Genomic DNA, 15,193 nt, shown 5'->3' with positions numbered 1-15,193 from the left:
CTCAAGTAGCTCGGAGTCCGTCAATGGTCGGGCTCTAATGGAAATTCCCGCATCGTCCTCGACTTCATGGTGTCCTCCTGAACCTCTTTACACCGAGAACGGAGCTTTACTCGTCGATCTTTTACGGTAATCTCTTGCTTCAAATTCAGCCTTCTTCTTCTCCTTCCCAAGTTCTTCCGCTTTGCGTGCTCGTTCGACTAGTGTCACGAACTCCTTTATCTCCAAAATTCCCACTAGTAACTTTAACTCTTCATTCAATCCTTCTTCAAATCTTTTGCACATCGCAACCTCATCAGCCACACACTCCAGAGCATACCGATTAAGTCTTACGAACTCATGTTCAGATTCGATATCTGATCATCCGCCTTGCTTGAGTTCTAAAATTCCTTATGCTTCGATCGATGAACACGACTAATGTATTTCTTTCAAATTGGATTGAAAGAAATCCCAAGTAACTCGTTCATTTGGGACTATGGAAATTAAAGTCCTCCACCAATAGTAAGTGAGTCTCGCAACAAGGATATAGCACACTTAAGACATTCATCGGTGTGCATGAGTTCATCTAACACTCTAATGGTGTTATCGAGCGAACTCGGCCTTTTCGCATCATCAAGAACTATGGCCTTGAACTCCTCGGCCCGCTTCCTAATCAAGTCCACAGTGGTTTACTCACCTCACAGGATCAATAACTAGAGGCATTGCGGGCTCTTGGGGTGGAGTATTTAAATTCGGGAATGGTTGGACAGCCGGGTTGGTTCGGGCATATTATGCGACCCACTCATTCATCATAGTGAAGAAGGCTTGTTTCGCCTTCATTTTGATTATTCGCGGATGACCGAGGCTCAACAGCGGTGTCCCTTGCGCGGAGCAGCCGCTACACTTTCAACGTCATCCGCCAAGGGTCTCTCTACCCGGGTTCCATTTACTAATCAAAACAAAAATTTCAACCGTCAAGTCATCACATTTTAAGCACTAACAATTTGGCATGTATAGCTAGACTCACACGCGCTATGGTAGTCCTAGAATCGACTAAACCATAGCTCTGATACCAATTAAATTGTAACACCCCAAACCCGAGACCATCGCCGTGTCGGACACGAGGGTTAACGAGACAAATCCTCTTAAAGTACCGACCAATTTGGCATTTCTGGACAGGCTGGAAAACTGCGTCACCGTCGCCTTAAAAATCATATCTCGAGTTTAAAAACTCGGAAACTGGTTTCGTAAATTTTCCCTGAATTTAGGCTCATATACCCATCCATGGATTTATTTTTAGAATTTTTGGTTGGGCAAATTGGTACAGTTTATTAGTTAAAGTCACCCATGTTACAGGGATCGACTGCTCTGACCTTCGCGCGTTACAACTTGCATATCTCTCTGTACAGGGCTTTAATACTGGTGCCGTTTGTTTCTAATGAAACTAGACTCAAAATGGAATCTGTACATATAAGGCATGACTCCTAATTATTTCTGGATAATTTATGGTAAATTTTCAAAGTCGCGACAGGGGACCCAGAAACTGTTCTGGCCCTGTCTCACGAGAACTTTAATATTTCTCAGTATACTGCTCATATGGTCGTTTCGTTTCATCCACATAAAAATAGATTCATCAAGGTTCAGTTACATAATTTACTCACTATTTAATTCTACTTCTACTATTTTTAGTGATTTTTCAATCTCATCTCACTGCTGCTGTCCGCAACAGTTACTGCAGTAGACTATGCAAATTTCATGAATTTTTTCCTTGGCCTTAATCATCCATCATACATGACACAAATTATGGCCACCTTATCAAAATTTGAGTTTCTAAGACTCGTGGCTATAGGTTCTAGCATCCCACTCGACGACCACATAGGCCATTTTCACATGGCTTAAAGTTTACAACCCACAATTCGACAAAATATAATAGCCTATACATGCCAAATGTTCTTCAACAACAAAAACAATACCACAAGATTTCAGCCGGTGTGATGACTTCAACGACGGTTCCGAGCACGCAACAATACGAGTCCAAGAGACCTAAAATGGGTGACAAGAAAACACCGAGTGAGTTTACAACTCAGTAAGTCATAAGCATTCATCAATCCACCGATAAAGTTACTACTACATGTACAACAAATGAGGCTAGGTACTCGTCCATATCGAATCTATACCATAATACCTCGGACCTTTCGGTCCAATCTCGCACTAATTCATACATCCACATTTCATATTCTACACAACAAGATAATCAAGCATTTTACACATTAACTCATTTTCCAGCACAACCATACAATTTCAATCATCACATAGATTTAAGGCTTACCAAATTCAACCCCAAGCATGAACGTATTCTCTATTCGTCATGAGCTCGAGGTACTTACCCGATCCACTGTCCATACTCAATTCAATGGAGACACACCCTCCATATATATAGAGTACGCACACACAGTGCTTACTACTCGATTTCGCACACTTAGTGCCACGTAATTTAAGCCCCCACACACAGTGCCATACCCTCCGAGCTCGCACACCCAAAGGTCAGATTTTTCCAGCTTGCACACTTAGTGCCATATATTTCCAGCACGCACACTTAGTGCCGATCTCACACCAGACACACGTATTGCCGCAAGACACTTAGTGCCGAAAGCAAACTTTCTACACATTTCACTATTTCTTTTACATTTATATATATATATCATCCCATTAAACACAATTGCATAAATTTTACAATCATTTAAGCAATATCAAATACGTGCTTAATGACTTACCTCGTGTTGGGTAAAATAGTTCCAAGTCGGCTACTCGATGACCTTCGCCTTTCCCTTGCTTGATTCTCCTTCTTTAACTCCTTGAGCTTAATCAATAAATCACTAGTTTAACCATCTTGCTAAACATTCATAATTCAACTACACATGCATATGTATGCTTGTATATTCGCAACCATTCTTACTAATCGCCCATTTGGTCGATTATACACCTAACCGAATATGCACCAAAAACTTGATTCAACATTACCTACATACTCACTTTAATGGCGAATATATATATATATGTACAATGTCAACTAACATCTTTTAATCACCTAATTTCATCTCATGAACATTTAATCAAATTTTCCCAATCTAGCATATATTTTCACATCCATTTGTAACATCATGTACAAACACATATGCACATATATCAAAACACAAATTTTACCTATCATGCAACAAGCATAAATCGCACTTATGAGCATGCCATGGCGAATACATCCCACACCATCCCCTTTCAATTTTTGGTCATGGTTAAACAAAGAAAACTCCATGTCTTACTCAAGAATGCTAAAAGAAATTTCAAGAGTAGTCAATCCATCATTACATGTATCATCAACAAGCTTCACATTTAGCATGCAATGCCTTTAACACAATATCAACCTTGGCCAAATACCATTTCCATGGCATAACAAGGATTTGAACCATGGGCTAACATGAACATCAAGTTAGCAACTAAAACATGCATGAATCTCATGACACAACCTCAAACATACCTTAATCTTGACACAAGTATGACCAAATCTCCTTCTAGTTCTCTTCTAAACCAAGCATGAAGCAAAAATCCTTCCTTTTTCCCTTAGTATTTTCAGCCAAGATTTGAGAATGGATGAACAAATTTTTCCTTTCTTTTCCTCTACTCACGGCAATAAAAGGGGGGCATCCATGCTCATTTTTTTCATTTCTTTATTTTTTCTACATAATCCACTAACTAAACATGTTGGAAACATGTTCCCTTGCCCATATTCTTGTCATGGCCGCCACTCTTCCCTTTTTTGGGCAAATTGACATGCAAAACCACTCTTTGCATGCATGTACTATTAGACCATTGTAAGATTAGCCTATCACCTTTCAACAATGTTTCATACAAGTCCATTTTAATAAATTCACATAGAAATGATCAAATTAATGCATGAAACTTTCACACATGCATTTAACTTTCACACATGCATTTACTAACATCATAAACATAGAATATAACTTTTAATTACTTATAAGACTCGGTTTAGTGGTCCCGAAACCACTTTCCGACTAGGGTCAAATTAAGGATGTCACAGACACGGCCGTGTGTCTCAATCGTGTGGAGGACACGGCCTAGCACACGAGTGTGTACCTTGACCGTGTGCCTCAAAATAAATGATGACGTCATAAACAGAATGTCCGGGTTTTTGGACAAGGACAAAGACACGGGTGTGTCTAGGCCATGTGAAGGACACGGGCGTGTGCCCTGTAGGCTCAAAGTGAAAAATAAATCCAAATAATTCAACACGAGTGGGACACACGGGTGTGCCCTTAAGCACACGAGCGTGTATTTTTCCTCCACATGGGCTTGTGAGGCATAACCCTAGTAATTTTACTAAAATTTTCTATAGTTCTCTGTTTAGTCCCAAATTGCTTTTAATGTATGTTTTGGGCCTCGTAGGCCTATAATAGGGACACTATGATGTTGCTTGATTGGTTTTCAATTAAAATAAAATTTTATAACCTGTATTTTCTGAAAGTGTCCGAGTATATGTTTGGTAACGCCTCGTACCTTCTTCCGGTCTAAGGTATGGGTAAGGGGTGTTACATGGATTATTATGCATATAGTGGTAATGTGGCGTATTGTAATATTACATCCCAAGAGTCAATCTTTAGTAAATGTTTTTGTTGTAGTGGACTGTATTCAGTCTGATGTAATATTTTCTTTCTAAATACCATCTTTTGTTCTTTTAATATTGAGTCTTTATATGAAATAATAAGTGAAATGTTATAAGTAAGAAATGTTTGTCAACTATTCAAAATTTTGTTAAGTATTGTATGTAACACTCAAGATTCGGGTGAATCGAGTTGGGTTTGAGGCATTATAGGATTAGAGGAGTATGGTGTTAATTAAACCATTTATAGAGACAATTAACTTAGAGGCCAAGTATGGGTTAATCAGTAGTCCCCTAACTCTAATCTTTATTGATCAATAGTAAATTGTAAAAAATACAAGGTTATCTTTGTCAGGCATCCGTCAACACACTAAAAGTGCTTGTATGTGGTTTTTCCAAGCACCAAAAGCTATAAGAACTTATCTCATGTGTTGCTAATTGCATTTTGTTTAAGGCAAGCTTGGTTTGGGTCATATTATTTGAGCTTTAAATTGATACCTAGTATAATAATTAGATAGAGAAGTATACTATCTTGTTTCTTCTTGTTTAACTCTGCATTAATATAGTTTTCTTTTTATCTATCAAAATTTTAGTTAAAATAAAAATTATTGATTTTAAAAAGGAAAAGATAATAAGTCATGCTTAAAAATGTGTTCATCACCCAATAATTGGTAAATAAAAATGTCTTACCAATAAATTTGGTTAATCATTCTTTTCATCACGAGAATAATTCAATGATTTAAGCTAACAAACAAAATATCAAAAAAAGAAAGAAAGAAAGAAAGAAAGAAAGAAAGAAAGAAAGAGAGAAAAACATTAGTAACTCTAAAATTAAAAAGAATAAGACTTAGTTTGAATAGGCGGTGAGTTAGTTTCAATGATATTGAAAATAGTGTGACGGCAAGCTTAGTTATAGTAGTACTGAGATTAAGTATTATAGTGATGAGATTAAAATTAACGGCATGATATGCATTTAGATTCAAACGCGGCAATAGCATTGAGGTGATAAAAGAAAATAATTATTAAGGTTATTAGATTAAAATATGTATTTAAATATAATAAAATTAAAAATTAAAATCATATTTATATTGATTAATGAAATATAATAAAATATATTAAAAATATATATTGAGTAATAAATACATATATTAAAATTATATTTATGTTAAACAAAAATAGGAAAGATTAGTAAAATAATATTTTTAGAAATATATTTTTCTGAATAATAATTAAAAGTTATTAAAATAATAATTATATTTATAATAAATTAATAATATAAATAATTAAAATGTTAAAGAAGTTACAAATTAAAAACATAATAAATAAAATACAAATAAAACGGGTAAATTAAATCTTTTCTCTTCCACTAGGGTTTCAGTTTGCAAATTGCAGCTTCTCCCCCCAATTGATTTTTGGGGCTGCGGTGTATTCAAATTTCAAACAGAGTGCTATTCTTAGAGCGAAACACCAGTTGAAAGATTTTCCTTCTGCACAAGAGTTTAAGAAAACTGCTATATTACTTATGAAATTATTGTTAGATAGCTGTGGATAGTGATGAGTAATCAATTTAATGGGTCAATTTTTTTCGAAATCGATTTGGACACATTAAAATTGAATCGGTTGATTTTCTGTGATAAAATCAATAAAATCAAACTTACATTAATTTGATTAGTTTTTCAGTTAAACAACTCAAATTTTATATAATTAAAAGATAAATATATTTTTAAAGAATTAAAAAGTAATATGATATAAAGTTGATTTCTTGTAGTAAATTCAGTTTTGTGATTTAAAAATTAAAAACCTACCAATAAAACAATAACCGATGACAAATCTAAAAAAATTTCTCCAATACACTAAATCAAAACCAAAAAAACATCTCTTCTACTAGGGGCAAGATGATCGAGTCATGAGGTAAGTTTTCTTCTTCCTGTTTATCTAATGATTCAGTCATTTTGAATACAGATGGATCTATCTAGAAAGAAGCTGGTTTTGTGGCAGTAGGGGAAATAGTACGTGATCGAGACAGAGCATGAATTTTTGGTTTTAATAGACATTTGGGAAATTGTTCTATTTTTTATGTTGAGTTGTGGAGTATCTTGGATGGACTGGTTATTTTATTTGAGATGAGCTACAAAAGTGTTATTATTCAATCAGATTATCTTGAGACAGTTGCGACCATTCAAGAGAGTTCTTTAAAAGGGTCCAATTCTGTTTTAGTTAGAAAGTTGTTATACTTCAAAAATAAGCATTAAATACATATTTAGAGAGAAAAATTAAAGAGTTGATTGTTTGATCAAATTAATCCATCATAGTTGTAAAGATTTATGCTTGTTTAAGACTTTTACGGGGGATTGTCTAATTTTTGTAATTAACTTTTTTATACTAATAAAAAAACCAAAAAAATGTATTATATCAAATTTACCGATATTTACGGTTAAAGCTTACTTCTGCTCTCCCCGGATTCTACACTCATCGTATAATAACTATTAATTTACTCGGTTTTTGGTATTATTTTATTTGATTTCGTGGAAGCTTGGAAATTTGCCACTTCTATCGTTTTTAGTGTGTCCCAATTTGAATAAAGTGAAGTCGAAGCTTTGGGCCACGAGTCCCAACTTTTAAACTTTTTTTTTTCTCTTTTCCTCTTTAGGAGCTTCGGGTCAAAGTGCCGTATAAATATCTTCTTGTTCTATTTTTATTATTAAAATAAATAATTGTTAATTACACTTGTCATTCGCTATTAGGCTGTACTAATTGATCGCTATTGCTTGAATCATCTCCATTTATAAATTCAAAAGACTAAAGTAAATCTCAATAGTTTAAATTTTATATATGAAAATATTTTAATTTAAAATCTTCATATTCATACTAGTATTTTTAGGAACTTTTACCATTTCTTATACATTATTATTTAATTTTTATATGTTTAAATATTATTGAAACTAAAAAAGTTGTTTCTAAAAATCTTTGCAATCTCTACCTAAGGGACTTTAATTTCATTAAAGGTCTTGTTTTTATTATTATTTATACAAAATATTAACTTATGATCGTATTTGGAGATAAAGAAAAATTTAACACTTAATCATTTGGATTAAAATGGAAATCCGGGAAATAATAAAGAAACATGGCATGTGATTATTTTTTACTTAACTATATATAGCAGTCCAACCTGCAGACTTTTGAGACGCTGATTAAGAATAAAAGTGCTAACTGAGCACAGAAGTAAGTAATGAGATGGTGCCACACTATCATATTTGAAAGACCTAATCTATTTTAGCCGACAGATCCACCCTACTTTGCCAAACAAGAAAAAGGGGTTGCCCATTCACATACCACCTTCAAGAAAATCTGATGAAATGAAAAATATAAAAAGATTGTAGGGTCCAATAAAGACGGGGACGCTTAACTCTTGTTATAATGCTAGATTTTGTAATGTACTAAAGTAGATTAGTGCATATAATAATACTTAAACACTTAGATATTTTCCATAAAAAAAACTCCAACACTTAGATATTTTTGGAGAACCCCGTACAACATCTGTCCTAAATCCCTAACCAAAGTGTTATTCTGATCGGCCAAAACCTATATTATTTTGCTTTTCAAATATTCATTTATTGTTTGACGCGATTATATTAGATGTTAAAATATAATATTATTATAATGAATACTTCAATTAAAATTTATGATAATTCCAAGTTAAAGTTGATATGGATAATAAAGGATGAATGTTAAATTTATCTTTTAAGTCCTTAGTTTTTAAAAATATTTAATTCATACTTGAATTTTCTTTAACTAATTAACATCTGAATTTAAAATTTATCACACATATTAATCCAATTTATTAACATCATTAATTTTTAAAGATAGCATGTAATTTGCCTTGAATTTGTCCAAATACTTCGAAGAAAAATATACTTCTACTTCTTCCACCATTTGATGATGAAATAAATATATAAGTTCTAATTCAACGAATTTCTTTATCTTCTTTTTGAAGAATTCGTTAATCCATTTTTTAAAACGGTAGTTACCTGCATGCGAGAGAGGAAAATATCTAATTATGGCATCTTTTTGCATTATCAATATCCTAACTGACAGGGGAAAGAAATGTCTTGACAATGTAGAAGAACTAAAATGAAAATTTTCTATTAAGCCTCCTTATTATATAATATAATGACACCCATGTCACATATGTGATCTCTTGTTTCTAAATTCCTCCATGTTTTTCCTGCTTATTGGTCGCTTCAGACCTCTGAACTTTTTTGGCTCCATTCATAACCTGAATTTAATTTCATTTCTATACTCTCTCTCTCTCTCTGTGTATATATATATATGCATTTCAGGCCCTGGTTTCGAAGGCTCTTTTCGGCACCCAGCAGCACAGCAGAAAAGTTCAATTGCTTCAGGTTGATATAGAAAGAAAAAGGAAACTAAACCAGATCAAGTTTTTATTTTTCCCTGGTAAGGAAAGATGAATCCTTATGGAAGAGTTAAAGAAGAGTTTCCAGGAGCAAGCTCTTCATATCCAGCTGGTATGCCTTCTATGGTTACCGCTCAACAAATGAAAGGACTCCATGATGCAGGTCCTCCTCCTTTCCTCACAAAAACATATGATATTATTGATGATTCAAGCACCAATAACATCATCTCTTGGGGTAGAGCCAACAATAGTTTCATTGTATGGGATCCCCAGGCATTTTCCATGACTCTTTTGCCTAGATTCTTCAAGCACAACAATTTCTCAAGCTTCGTCAGGCAACTCAATACCTATGTAAGTAAATGCTATATCTATGTGCTCTTGGGTTAACCTTTTTATCCAGTCCTTTATTTCAAAATAAAATGAAATAAAATTGCTTTGATTAGTTTCTGAAACTGTACATGTTTCTTTAGATGCTACTTAAACCGTATTCATGAAAGAGCTAGATTGTTTATTTTATTTGTATATTTTTTCCTGAGTACTGACTTATCTATTTGGATGGAGATTTAACTGGTACATTTTTTTCCTTATTGTTTGATAAGGGTACTAGTTGTGGACATTTTTGTTTGATTACTAGTTAGGAAATGGAAAGTGCAGAAATCATATTATATAAACCATACATTTATTCCACTATATTATGATGCTTTCGCATCTGCAATCTGCCGCATTAGAATAATTATATTTTATGGAAGTTAGATTTGTCAGTTTAGAGTCAATAGATGTCGTGCTCTTTCCTTTTCTTCGGTTTTGGTATTTGTCAATTAAGAATAAAGACTTGGTTGATGTAGGGGTTTAGAAAGGTTGATACAGATAGGTGGGAGTTTGCTAATGAAAAATTTCTTAGAGGGCAAAGGCCTTTGCTTAAGAATATTAGGAGGAGAAAGACACATCAACCTCAGGCTTCACAATATGCTCTAGATCATTGTGTTGAAGTTGGGAGGTTCGGTCTTGATGGAGAGATTGATAGGTTAAGGCGTGACAAGCAGGTTTTAATGGTGGAACTGGTGAAACTTAGACAGCAACAGCAGAACACAAGAACTTGCCTGCTAGCAGTGGAAAAAAGACTAAGAAAGACTGAGATGAAACAGCAGCAAATAATGAGTTTCTTGGCCAAAGCAATGCAGAATCCAAGCTTTGTTCAGCAACTAATCCAACACAATGATAGAAGTAAAGAACTTGAGGAAGCAATCACCAAGAAGAGACAGCGGCGGATCGATCAAAGGTCCATGGATGTCGAAACTAGTGAACTTTTAGGAGCCAAAACTGAACCTAAGTGCTACGATGTTGCTGAATTTGAAGTTACTGAGTTAGATAAACTTGTTATGAACTTGCAGAGATTGACGGGGAGCCAAAACCATATAGAACTTGAGCATGTAGAAGAAAGCAAAGATCATGGAAGTAAAGGTAAAAGCCTTGATGAAGGGTTTTGGGATGATTTAATGGATGGTGATACTCATGATATTGATCAAGAAATATCAGTTTTAGATGTCGAAGAAGAAGATGAGCAGTATTTAGATGTTTTAGTTGAGCAACTGCGTTATTTGGGTTCCAGTTCCAAGTAGATAAGATGCTAAGATCACTTGTGAGTTTCCTATCTAACTTTTGATGACTTAAAAACCAGATCCATAGCTACGATCTAACAGTTTCATTACTGGCTTCTTTATCAGCGATCAAATGATGCCAAACCCAAGTAAAATTTTCTGGTTGGCTTGGCTTGTTGAATTTATCTTTCGCATTGACAAAAAGAATGTAATGCGTATAGCTTGATTGAATTGAAGTAATAATGTTTTGACTGATCAAAACAATTACAGGGTTATTCTTGGTGTTCATGTTGTGTTCTCCATTTATATCACTTTCTCTTTCCTTGCGTATATTTTAGCCATTTTATGCAGTTGTTGGAACTTGGTAAGACCTTCATTGAGTATAACATCACTAATGATGTTAAGGTTTATTTCGCTTTTGAAATATGTTAGAATTAAGTGACCCAAATTTTTATTTAAATAAAATACGATGAAAAATAAAATAAAAGTAAAATCCATATAGAACTAGACTTCTTTTATTTTATTTTAGAATAAGGTTTTAAACCTTATTAAACTCCATCTATTTTATATTGATTAGGATAAGGTGTTTCAATCCTACTAGAATATGGCTTTGCAAGCCTATAAATAGACATAGTCTATTCCTCTTGTATTTGAGTAAAAATTTTTCGACATAGTGAATTTTCTTCTCCTCTCGCCTGTGGTTTTTTTCCAAAGGGTTTTCACGTAAAATTTATGTGTTCTTTATTTTTATTTATTTTATTCTATTTTATTTTTCACAAATTGGTATCGAGCTTCCGGTTATTCATCTCGATCACGGTAATGGCGTCTTTGAAGTATGAAATTCATTGTTGGATCGCAACACCGATTTGCGTTGTGGCAAATTAAGATGCAAGCGCTTCTTGCAGATGGATCTAGAGGATGCCCTCGCTAGGATAGATAAGATGCCTTCGACATTAATGATGAAGAGAAGAAGCGTAAGGATCGAAAGGCATTAACACAATTACATCTACATTTGTCCAACGAAATTTTGCGGGATGTGATGAAAGAGAAAACGCCACGCATTATGGAAGAGGCTAGAACAAATATGTATGTCGAAAACTCTAACAAGCAAGTTGCATATGAAGCGGCGTCTTTATGCTCATCGCTTGGAGGAAGGTGCGTCAGACACCTAACACTTAACAGTTGTTTAAAGAAATTCTCTCAAACTTGGAGGCCATGGAGGTTCAAGATGATAAGGAAGATCTAGGGTTGATTCTACTTTGTTCGTTGCCCTGCCTTATTCAACCTTTAGAGACACGATTTTATATAGCCGCGAGTCTCTCACAGTTGATGAGGTTTATGATTCTTTAACCTCGTATGATAAGATGAAGCATCTTGTGGTTAAACCTAACTCTCGTGGAGAGGGTCTCATTGTTCGTGGGAGACAAGACCGGAATGTTGATGATGATCGTGGTAGAACACAGAACGGAATCCTCGTGGTAAATCTAAGGGTAGATCAAATCTTCAAACAGAGGTAAAACTTGCAACTTCGCAAGAAGAAAGGGCACATTAAACTGAGTGCTATAAGCTACAAAATAAGATTAAAAGGAGGTCGAATCAAAAGGAAAACAAATGAAAATTCGGTGAAGTCGATGTTGTAAAAGACTACAATGATGGTGAACTTCTAGTTGCTTCATCAATGATTCTAAAGTAAGCGAGGAGTGGATACTTGATTCAGTCTGCACCTTCCACATGAGTCCCAATCGGGATTGGTTTACAACTTATGAAACAAAGATCTCAAGGTGTTGTTTTGATGGGAAATAATGCTTCATGTAAAATCGCAGGTGTTGGAACAATTAAAGTTAAGATGTTTGATGGAGTTGTCAGAACACTTAGTGACGTGCGGCATGTTCCAGAATTGAAAAGAAATTTAATTTCGTTGAGTACTCTTGATTCAAAAGGGCATGATACACAAATTGAAAGTGGGGTTTTAAAGATTTCAAAGGGTCCCTTGTTGTGATGAAAGGGCAAAGAAAGATTGCCAAGTTATATGTTTTATGTGGTTCTATCATATCGGTGATGCAATTGCCGCTTCTCTTCCTTATCGATGATGATATTACTAAACTTTGGCATATGCGCCTAGGGCATATGAGTGAGAATGGCATGGCAGAATTAAGCAAAAGAGGACTTCTTAATGGGCAAGGAACTTGCAAACTGAATTTCTGTGAGCACTGTGTTTTTGGGAAGCAAAAGAGAGTTCGATTCACTAGAGGAATCCATAACACGAAGGAAACGTTGGAGTATATCCATTCTGATCTGTGGGGGCCGTCCAGAGTGCCTTCGAGAGGTGGAGCTAATTATATGCTAACCTTTATTGATGATTTTTCCAGAAAAGTTTGGGCGTTCTTCCTGAAGCAGAAAAGCGATGTGTTTTCCACATTTAAGTCTTGGAAAATTATGATTGAAAAACAGACGGAAAATGATAAAATACCTCCGCATGCATAATGGCTTAGAGTTCGCTCGATGAGTTTAATAGATTGTGCAAGTCGAAGGATCATGAGACACTTGACGATTCGTCATACTCCACAAAGAAAACGGCGTTGCGAACGAATGAACGAACGATCATGGAGAAGGTTCGATGTATGTTGTCAAATGCCAATTTACGAAGTCATTTTGGGCGTAAGCGACTTCATCGCATGTTTTTGATCAACCGATCTCCATCCGCTGCCATTGAGAAAAAGACGCCACAAGAGGTATGGTCCGTAATCCCGCTAATTATTCCGATTTAAAGATTTTTGGGTGTCTCCGCATGCTCATGTTGATAATGGAAAATTGGAACCAAGATCCATTAAATGCGTTTTCTTGGTTATAAAGTGGTGTAAAAGGCTATAAGTTATGGTGTCCTAAAATAGAAAAGTTGTGATTAGCAGAGATGTTGTTTTTGATGAAACCGCTATGCTACCTAACTTATCTCTTAAAGACTCTTCCAATAAAGAAAACCAAAAGCGGTGGAGCATCGATTAATACGAATCAACTCCTCAAGCCAAGACAAAATTGAGAATAGAGTTGCTTCTTCACCGCAATACTCTATCGCCAAAAACAGGACAAGAAGAGAAATTAAACCTCCAAAGAAGTATGCCGAGGTTGATCTAGTTGCTTATGCTTTAAATGTGGCTGAAGATATAGATGCGAATCAAGAGCCATTTAATTATTCTGAGGCGATTAGCTGTGAAGACTCAGAAAAGTGGATGTTTGCTATGCAAGAGGAGATGGAATCACTCCACAAAAACAAAACATGGGATCTTGTAAAACTTCCTAAAGGTAAAAAGGCTGTTCGTTGTAAATGGGTGTTTAAAAAGAAAGAAGGGACTCAAGGAGTTGAAGAACCCAGATATAAAGCAAGGCTTGTTGCAAAGGGTTACAGTCAAATTCCAGGAGTGGACTTCACAGATGTGTTCTCTCCAGTTGTTAAGCATAGTTCGATTCGAGCTTTGCTTGGTATTGTGGCCATGCATGATTTGGAGCTTGAGCAGTTAGATGTAAAACGCATTTTGCATGGAGAACTTGAGGAAGATATTTACATGCAACAACCGAGAGGTTTTATAGTCTCGAAAAAGAGGACTATGTTTGCTTGCTGAAAAAGTCCCTTTACGGTTTGAAACAATACCAAGACAAGGGGTACAAGAGGTTTGATTCCTTTATGACTTCTCATGATTTCAAAAGAAGTAGTTTTGACAGTTGTGTCTACTTTAAGAAAAATGTGATGGTTCTTTTGTGTATCTACTTCTTTATGTTGATGACATGTTGATAGCAAAGAAAAGATAAAAGAGAGATAAGAAAGGTTAAAGCCCAACTAAGTGAAGAATTTGAGATGAAAGATTTAGGACCAGCAAAGAAGATACTTGGTATGGAGATTCTCGAGATAGAAAAGCAAGTAAATTGTACCTAAGTCGGAGGGGTACATTGAGAAAGTTCTTTGCGTTTCAATATGCAGAGTGCTAAGCTCGTTAGTACTCCTTTAGCACCCATTTCAGACTTTCATCGGCCTTATCTCCTCAATCGATAATGAGATTGAGTACATGTCACATGTTCCATACTCTAGTGCAGAGGATCTCTCATGTATGCTATGGTTTGTTCACGCCCGATTTATCATATGCAACAAGTCAGCTTAGCGATACATGGCGAATCTCGGTAAAGAACACCGGAAAGCGATTCGATGGATTTTAAGATACTTACGAGGCACTACTAATGTTTGCTTACGCTTTGGAAGAACTAAAGATGGAGTTATAGGGTATGTTGATGCTGATTTTGCTGGAGACCTTGATAGAAGAAGATCTCTCACAGTTACGTCTTTACAATCGGAGGTTGTGCAATTAGTTGGAAAGCCACTTTGCAAACTACGATCGCTTTGTCTACCACCAAGCCGAGTACATGGCGATTACTGAGGCTTGTAAAGAAGCTATTTGGTTGAAGGGACTATTTAGTAAACTCAATGAAGACCTTCAAATCAGCACAGTATTTTGTGACAGTCAGAGTGCCATCTTTCTTACA

General features: G+C 35.2%; 1 protein-coding gene across 1 annotated transcript; it reads left to right on the top strand.

Annotated features, from left to right (window-relative positions):
• The first annotated feature begins 8,542 nt into the window (after window positions 1–8,542).
• On the top strand, window positions 8,543–10,927 carry LOC108456416 (heat stress transcription factor A-6b-like). Its single transcript, XM_017755006.2, has 2 exons — window positions 8,543–9,416; window positions 9,911–10,927. Exons 1-2 carry the CDS (start codon window positions 9,117–9,119, stop codon window positions 10,682–10,684), a joined length of 1,074 nt encoding a protein of 357 aa, XP_017610495.1. The 5' UTR covers window positions 8,543–9,116; the 3' UTR covers window positions 10,685–10,927.
• Window positions 10,928–15,193: the final 4,266 nt, after the last annotated feature.

Source organism: Gossypium arboreum, chromosome 10, assembly GCF_025698485.1.
Source record: "Gossypium arboreum isolate Shixiya-1 chromosome 10, ASM2569848v2, whole genome shotgun sequence".
In the NCBI taxonomy this organism is placed as follows: domain Eukaryota; kingdom Viridiplantae; phylum Streptophyta; class Magnoliopsida; order Malvales; family Malvaceae; genus Gossypium; species Gossypium arboreum.
This window is presented reverse-complemented; position numbering and strand designations above follow the sequence as displayed.